The 8,560-nt window shown below is 44.8% G+C and overlaps 1 protein-coding gene and 1 long non-coding RNA gene across 2 annotated transcripts; one reads left to right on the top strand and one right to left on the bottom strand.

Annotated features, from left to right (window-relative positions):
• The first annotated feature begins 537 nt into the window (after window positions 1-537).
• SPINK2 (serine peptidase inhibitor Kazal type 2) lies at window positions 538-5,240 on the top strand. Its single transcript, XM_064149373.1, has 4 exons — window positions 538-697; window positions 1,030-1,067; window positions 1,516-1,625; window positions 5,070-5,240. The coding sequence occupies exons 1-4, from the start codon at window positions 655-657 to the stop codon at window positions 5,113-5,115; spliced, it is 237 nt and encodes a 78-aa protein (XP_064005443.1). The 5' UTR covers window positions 538-654; the 3' UTR covers window positions 5,116-5,240.
• A 2,447-nt stretch (window positions 5,241-7,687) lies between these two features.
• Window positions 7,688-8,335, bottom strand: LOC135178087 (uncharacterized). Its single transcript, XR_010303345.1, has 2 exons — window positions 8,249-8,335; window positions 7,688-7,977 (listed from the first exon to the last, which is right to left on the bottom strand). It is a non-coding gene; the product is annotated as an uncharacterized LOC135178087 (long non-coding RNA).
• Between the last annotated feature and the right edge of the window lie 225 nt (window positions 8,336-8,560).

Here is an 8,560-nt window from a genome sequence, read left to right as displayed (position 1 = left end):
CCAAGCCTTTCCGGCCTGCTCTGGCCTGGCTCCTCACGACTTCAGACGCAGGCAGGTTGGCTTTATTGATCTGCCTTTCCTCTTGGCAGGAAGGCATTCACAGATCAGCACGGGCCATCTCACGCCACTTTATGATGAGACAAGGGCCAGGATCTCAAAAGCCACACGGCACCTCGATTCCAGCTTCCTTGCACTGCCCTAGGCACTCTGCAATCGGACAAGGCGAAGTGCAGGCGGGGAACCTAGGCAATGCTGGAATTACAGCCAGATGCCTACCATCAACTTTGCTGTCCTCTTGCACAGGCCTGGTACCGAAGCTTTCAACCTCCCAGCATGGCCCCGGGAGGTTTCTGCACTGCTCTGCGCACTGCAGAAGCAGCGCTCGGTTGGTTGCTCACCGCTCCCGGCGCCGGCAGCTCCTGTCGCTCCGTCCCGCCGCGGTCCCGCAGCCCCACAGGCCCTCAGGCCTGGCTCCCGCCGCGGCGCGAGCGCTGCCCGCTCCCGCCCAGCGCGCGGCGCTCCGGCCCGTGCCCGCCCGTGCCCGCCCGCGCGCCCGCGCCGCCGTTGCACCGTCGCGTCCCGTCCCGTCCCGTCCTGCCCTGCCCTGCTCTGTCCTGTCCCGTCCCACTCGCCGCCCTTGCGCCTTTCGCCGACATGCAGCTGCCTGCGCTGGTGTTGCTGTCCACCCTTCTCGCTGGTACTGGGGGCACGGCGCTGGGGCAGCGGTGGTCGAGGGGAACGAGCCAGCCCCGGGGAAGCGGGCAGGTTCCGAGCCACGGCCGGTCCCGTCCCAGGGAAGGGGAAACATGAACGGGTACCGGACACCTACTGGCTTCGTGGGGCGACCGCAGAACCTAAGCCAGTAGCGGGCACCAATTATCACAGGGCGGGGTAAAGAACCGGCACAGGACGGTGCCGAATATGGGATGATCGGAGGCTGCCAGGACAGGATACTGGATGGTGGGGGACGGGACAGGGAACGGATACCAGGCGAGACCAGGCGCCGTTAACGCTGATTGCTCTCCACAGGGCTCCTCTGGTGTCCCGGTGCCGTTGCCAGCTACGCGGTAAGTGCCCAGGAAGGACTATGACACGTGCCCTCCTTGTCGCCAGCCGAGCCTCCCTGGGTGGGGTGGTCCCTTCCCCGGGGCCCCGAACCTGACAGCCAGGCACCTGCCTGCTAAGGGCTGCCACACAGAGGCTGTGGTGATTCTCCTACCTGCTCCATCTGCAGCTGCCCCTCAAGAAGACTTGCTGTCCGTTTGTCGCACTGATGTTAATGTGTTGGATGGAGATGGGTTTTGTAGTACATGCATGTCCTGACACCACAGCTCAGGCCATGCCAGGCTATAGAAGCCAAGCATGAAAGATAATGTGGCACTTGACAATGCTGTGCCAGCTCCTGTACCAGTACTGAGTGTGCCAGTATTCTTTAGAAGCTCTCAAATCAGAAGCTGGTCAAAGACCTATTTCCAAAGGTATATCTCAAAGCTCTTATGTACCTATCTTCCCTAGCCTGCCTGCCACATGTATGGTGTGCCTGGATGTCCAAGGGATTACAATCCAGTCTGCGGGACTGATGGAAAGACATATGCAAACGAGTGTGTGCTCTGCTTTTCAAACAGGTAGTCACCAAATTGATATCCTAACCTTTCCTTCCATGTATGTACGCAAAATATTCTCTCTGGCATTCCAGTTAACTAATACATCATTAGCATTGGATTGTTCATACTCTGTAACAAACTGCAATGTCCTCTCAACTGTCAGTCCTTTGCTACAACTTTCATTGTGATACCTGTAAATGGCTTACAATTGATTCAGTTAGCTGGGAGTACTGAATATCCACCTTTGTAATTCTTAAAGAGAAGTAACTCAGAGGGAGGCTGCTTATTGAGTTCATAGAGTGCCACATTACCATTAAACACAGCACCATACTCCCCATCAGAAAACATGGATGAGATCCCACTCAAAATGATGTTTTTACTGCAAAGTGCTTATTTTCGAGATCCAACCTCTGGTACCTCCTTTCACAGAGAAGAGTAAGAATGCCAAATGTTGGAAGAAAATACTATTTTGCCTTTCAGCTTGTTTAACAATCAAGAAAACGGTCTCCTAATATTTGAGAGGGTATTTTTTTTCTTTAATCATTTAATTATTTTTTAAAACAATTGAAAGCATAGAAAATAAGTGTTTAATGAGTATAGTTATCCTCCATTATGATTGACTAGAACCCTCTAGAGAGCATCTTCTCTGTGCAACCTGAGAACAACTGCTTTGATGGTGAAAGAATTTATACAAGTAACAGAATTTCTGCTTCCAGCAGAGGGGAAAAGTGAGATTAGCACAACAGCAGTGATGAGCATTTACAGAACTACAAATAGGTAGATCTCAAGAAAGGGAAGGCTGAAATATAGTTCTGACTTTCAGTGGAGGAAAGATTAATTATGACCAGATAATTTACAAAATTCAAACGACCAAGATAGATGGAATATAAGCCAGAATAAGGGAAGCATTAAAGGTGTCAAAGGACACTTAAGGAAATAATATTTTAAAGACAGTGCTGAAGTGTTTCAAGGTATACTTAAAAAACTGCAGATCTGCAGGATTTGGTAATATTTTCACCAGAGTACATCCTCTCCCTTGACATCCTAGTGAGCAAGCTCAAGAAGTGTGGGATGGAAGAGCAGAGAGTGAGGTGGATTAGGAACTGGTTACAAGATAGAGTTCAAAGAGTGGTGATCAATGGTGCCAGGTCCAGCTGGAGAGCTGTGACTAGTGGAGTCCCCCAGGGATCAGTTCTGGGTCCAGTGCTGTTCAACATCTTCATCAATGACACTGATGAGGTGACAGAGTCTGCTCAGCAAGTTTGCTGATGACACCAAACTGGGAGGCTTGGCTGATACAGCTGAAGGCTGTGCAGCCATCCAGTGAGAGCTGGACAGACTGGAGAGCTGGGCACAGAGGAACCAGATGAGGTTCAACAAGGACAAGTGTAGAGTCCTGCATCTGGGGAGGAACAATAAACTGCACCAGTACAGGCTGGGAGGTGATCTGCTGGAGAGCAGCCATGTGGAGAGGGATCTGGGAGTCCTGGTGGATAACAAGTTATCCATGGGACAGCAAAGTGCCCTTGTGGGCTGGGTGTCAGGAGGGAGGGATAGGACAAGGAGCAATGTAAGCTGCGGCACCAGAGGTTCCACTTCAACACAAGGGGAAGCTCCTTTACTGTAAAGGTCACAGAGCACTGAAACAGGCTCCTATAGAGGTTGTGGAGTCTCCTCTGGAGACTTTCAAGACCTATCTGGATGTGTTCCAGTAGCATGATACAGAATGATCTGTGTAGGACAGTATCTAAATTCCTAGGGATCTGGAAAAAATGGACTGAAATGGGTACAATAAATGTCAAAGAGAACTGTTCTGAGTATTGCACATAGAGTGCAAATCTGTGTCATGGGGACAGACAGGAGAGTGTCTCACAACTGAAGCAGTGTATTTGGTCCTTTCTCAGAGCAGAATGAGGGGCTTTGAGATCCAGCTTTACAGTTCTAGGATGTTTAACTTTTTACGTGTGATTCTTCAGTTCCAGATGGGTGTATAACACATTCCTGAATAAGCACAAGTGGTCCTCTAGCAAAACTTGCTTGTTTATTTCCACTCAGTTCCTTAAGTAATTTATGATGGGGCTTACGTCTCATTAGTATAAAATGTAATGTGCATGTTGTGTATAAAACATGGGGTTTAATCTAGTTATATACACAATATAGATTTTTTTTAATCATCTTCTTTTTGCTGGCATCCTACATGCTCAGAAACATGCATTTTGGCCTGAAGGGACACAGGGTGGTCAGATACTATCCTGACTCTTTTATTTAATGGTTCAATTGTTGGCACACTCGGTGGCTTTCTAATTCAATCTGGAGTTGTTCTGGAGTTTTGACTTGGCATAAATGCAATAAGGATAAAACACTTTGTTTTCCTGGAACAATTTCAGCATTGAAAAATGGTTCGTGGTCATAAGTAACAATCATTTCTCTTCAAGCAGTTAAAACTACAGGACACAGCACTCCTTGGGAGAGGAGAACAAAATGATCTTTCTGCCCTTCTTAACAAGTTGCTTGACCAGCAGCTGCCGAGAGAAATAGCATAGCATGGTGATGTAGAAACATATGGGCATATCCCACAGGTGTGGCATAAGAGCTGTCCTTCAGCCAGAACTTCTCCTTACATCCCTACATCTCTCTTACATTCCCTAGGCTGAATTTTTCCTTTTGTATTTCCAATATGCTCCACTACCTTCTGGTTAAAAGATGCACAATACAACTACTAGCGCAGATTGTCCCTGCTTTGGGGTAATCATAAGCCTTTTGAATTTCTTGAGGAGTAAAACACCTTGGTTCTAATATGATAGGGAAGTGAAAGGATGATCTGTGTAAGTCTGGATTCTGTCATTGACTTTTTGTATCTCTATTTCCATAGTAAGCTGATATTTGTAAATGGAGCTCTCTAAAGTACCGTGTATGGGATTAAAAACTTTAATCCTAATGTTCCCCATTTAAGGGAAACTTAGCTAAAGTTTTCTTGAAGAAGATTCCAATGATCAGAGAACCACACATTCAAATTTTAGTGTAAGCTGGGATATAGAGATGGATTCAGAATGCACATTCTTCCCACTGACTTCACACGTGAAAGGGAGAAAGTTTTTACATGTTAGAAATGGTTCCCACTGCAGGGACTGTAAAGTTTGACTTTCATTAGTGCTTTGTAATGGACAAATTCACCTCATGGTGACATTTGTCTCGTGGTTTGATATTAGATCTGCAGATGGCTTTATCATGTTTTTATTGGTAACAAAGCCTGAAGTGAGGCTGTCTCCGCTGAGTTACTTGCTCAGTGTGTGTGAATCATAAATCTTTGAATCACCATTACTTTGTGGTATTGTTTGCTGTAAGTGATTAAATTTAATGCACTGCTGCATTTAACTGAGCACATAATAAAACACAAAGGAGTCCACTTTGTAAAATATCTCAAGTGTAGTGCTTCTTTCTGAAATACTTTTCTTCTGCTTGCAGAGAAAATAAAAGGGATGTCCAAATTTTCAAGACAGGAAGATGCTGATATGGCTGATGGCCACTTTTCAAGAAAATCTGAGGGACATCGACATTCCACGTGGAAAAAATACCTTAAATGTACCTTTTATGCAGCCTGTCTTAATAAATAAATTTGCTTGTTTAAACAAAGTACTCTTACTGTGTTAGGATCAGTGTTTATAGCATAGCCATAGTACTCTTACAACCTGAAGTCTGATTAATTTGCATGTGGCAGACAGATCATAGGTTAAGAAGATGTCCTGACTGTATACCAGGTCAGTGGCTTGGAGAAGGAAATGAACAGGTACCTGGTGCCATTCCACAGTACCATCTGAGACCAAGGAGGCCCCAGCATTTCTGCAGCAGGAAATGGTGGTGGCAGCAGCTGCTTGTTGTTTTGGGGAGGATCTGAGCCTGCAGATGCCAATGACCCCTGGGGAGCCATCGGAGGGATTTCCTGTGGTGGCTACCAAACTGGTGTCAGTGGCCTGACATCCACCTAGTAGAGGACAGTGACCTGGGTACCCTTTTCTCCTGCCCCAAGTAGGAGCTGTTTGGGACTGCAGGAGGTGCAGCCAGGGAGCACACACTGCTACCCAGACTCTCAGCCCTCGGCTTTGCTCCCTTGAGCACAGCCAGGGCAGCCATAACCCCTCAATCCTGAGGCATTTGTGTCACCATCCTGGGATAGCACCCGAGAGCCACTTCCCACGGTAAACATCAAGGCAAAATTAGAACACTCAAGACTCACATAAAATGGTGCACTCCAGGGTGGGTCTGGCAACCCTTTCCACAAAGAAGGTGTGCAGGTACCAGGGTTCCATCTTTTCCTTGCAGTTGTGCACTGGGCACACAGCCTTTCTTATGTTTGTTGCCTCCTATTCTGATAAATGCCTCTGTTTTCTGCATGTTAAATGTATTGTATTTGGGTTCTCCTATGGTGCGTTGGTAAATCCACAGATGGCATCTCCCTTTGATCCAAGCCAAACGGTGCTGGCTCTAGCCCTATCCTCAGACAATGGCTTCGTCAGGCTTTGTTGGGCAGCAGCAGTGCCGGCAGAGATGTGCAGCACACTTCACGCCTAATGAACATTCACAGGTCAGTAATTTTGGTTTTGAAAAACAACAATGCTTTTGTCTTGTAATTCCTTTAAAAGGTCAAACATCTCCTTATCTTCCAGCACGTGCCTGCCTTCATTTCCTTCTTGCAAAGACAGGGGGATGTCATGTGTGGCACAACTGGAGGGCTGGAAGCTTAGGATAAAGCAGTCACATGAAGACATGAATTTGCACATGGGAAAGAAGGATGGTCAGTGCCTTCCAGCAAGATGTCAGTTGTGAATGGAAAATCAATTTTGCTATTGTTGGTAAATCCATTTGAGCAATTGCCTGTATGCTACCAGCTGTTGTTTCCATGCTTAGATATGGAAATTTTCATTTTTTGTCAAATTGTGCCATATGCCAAAGCTGTTGTGTGCTATGCTATGCTATAAATTAACAAGCAGATGAAAATGACAAGCTGCTTATTTTTCTATTTCTTTTTTTGATAACTACTTATGCTTACAAGGGAACTTTAGCAACTGCAGTCTTGCTAGGTGAGAAATGTTCTCTCAGTAATTGACAAAAGCGTGCAGAACACTGCAATTATTTTGCAAAGCTGAGAAAAAAAAAATGTGGTTTTATAAACACCATTAAATGAAACAAATCCAAACATAAAACAGCATATAGGCTGATGATTATAATCACACTACAGCACTGCTTCCAGCATATGAATGCTTAAGATGTAACCATAGACCTGACTTCAAATCTTCCTGCATATTTGAAAAGTAGTGGATTCAGCATTGCATGTTGTTACTCACTGAATCTGCCCTCAAGACCTGTACTTTGGGGTTTTTTACACTAAAAAGTTCTGGCAATTCACACAGGTAATTTTTAACAGCAAGATTTGTGAAGAATTGCCCTGGTATGCCACGGATCCTACTTATTCCTACTATTCCCAACACAAGATGCTCTTACTCAGAGTAGTACAGAGTAGGTGAGTAGAACAGTTCCTCTGCTTGGTAATGTCTGGAACACATTAGAATCTTTGGGACATGACTTTGCAGTAACTTCTGCACTAATATCTACAAAGGCTAAGGAAGAAGGATTCCTGTGTAGGAATGGAAGTTTCCTTATCATGGTCTGAAATAATTTTGATAGGCATTTGATGCATTTTAAAGTAATGCCTCAACATTTCTTAGTGTACTTAATTAAGGAGTTGTATTCTTGCTTTATGCAGTGCCATCTTCTTAGAGTGCTTCATGAGTATAAAAGCTAAAATGCAGAAAAAAAAAAACACTCATAGTGCTGTCAACTGGATCCTTCCAGAGCTAAATGTAAAATATAATTTGTATTTTTCCCAAACTCAGGGAAAAAATCAGGATTCAATAGGGCATTTATGAACATTTCTAGATCAAAACAAAATTATTGTCTTAGAATTTCGATGTGGTGGACTTAAACTTTGTTTAAAATCCAAATGTTGTGCTGGAAAGTTTCAACCATATCATAATCTTCACCCCCCAAAAATCCTTTCTCAAATTCAGAAAAAAAAAAAACAGTCATGTACTTCAGCTGGGTGTTTATGAAGCTTTACAGCTCAAAAAGCCAGTGACTTTCAGTATGAAACACTTGTTTGCTGTGTAAGTTTAAATGGTACATTACCTTTAAGACAATGCTGGCCTTATTCATACGAAGAATAGGATGGTCATGCCTCTAGAGTAGGACTCTTTGACTTCCTGGTATCAAGAGTCCTTACTCATGTGGTTTAATCTGTTTCCAGTGATCCTGTTAGAGGTCCATTTTCCATGCAAATGATGTAGGAAGTTGTCTAGATGACAGAGTGATAGAGTAGCTGCAAAGAGGCAAAGACAGCCTGTGGGTCTTGTGTCACTGGCTACGGCAGGTCAGTGCAGATGATTCCACATGCTTCAGTTGCCCAAAATTTGGACAACAACCTTGTTGTTCCCAAAACTGTCACTCAGCTTCTTCAGCTGCAGGCAGGGTTTTACTCCTGGCAACTCTAGCTTTGAGTCATGCGACATCTGTCAGGAATTATTCTGGCAGGAATTGCTAAAATCATAGCCTCCTTGAAATTATAAACTGACTGGTGTGGGACTACTCACCAGCGTTTGATGACCACCACGTTTGATTTCACAGAAGCATTCAAATCCACACTTTGACTCTTCAGAGTATAGAGTAGCATCCATGAGGTAGCTAAAATCAGTAACATAGAAGAAGCTATGGTAAATTTTACACATCCGCAAACCTTATGCCAAGTGTTGTTGTTAGCTTATTACATCTGCTTGAGGCTAACGAGGGATTATAGCAGCTTAATGACACAGCTGAGAAACAAGATATGAAAGGGTCTCTTATGTCATAGAATCATAGAATCAACCAGGTTGGAAAAGACCTCCAAGATCATCCAGTCCAACCTA

This window comes from Pogoniulus pusillus, chromosome 9 (genome assembly GCF_015220805.1).
Source record: "Pogoniulus pusillus isolate bPogPus1 chromosome 9, bPogPus1.pri, whole genome shotgun sequence".
Taxonomy (NCBI): Eukaryota; Metazoa; Chordata; class Aves; order Piciformes; family Lybiidae; genus Pogoniulus; species Pogoniulus pusillus.
This window is presented reverse-complemented; position numbering and strand designations above follow the sequence as displayed.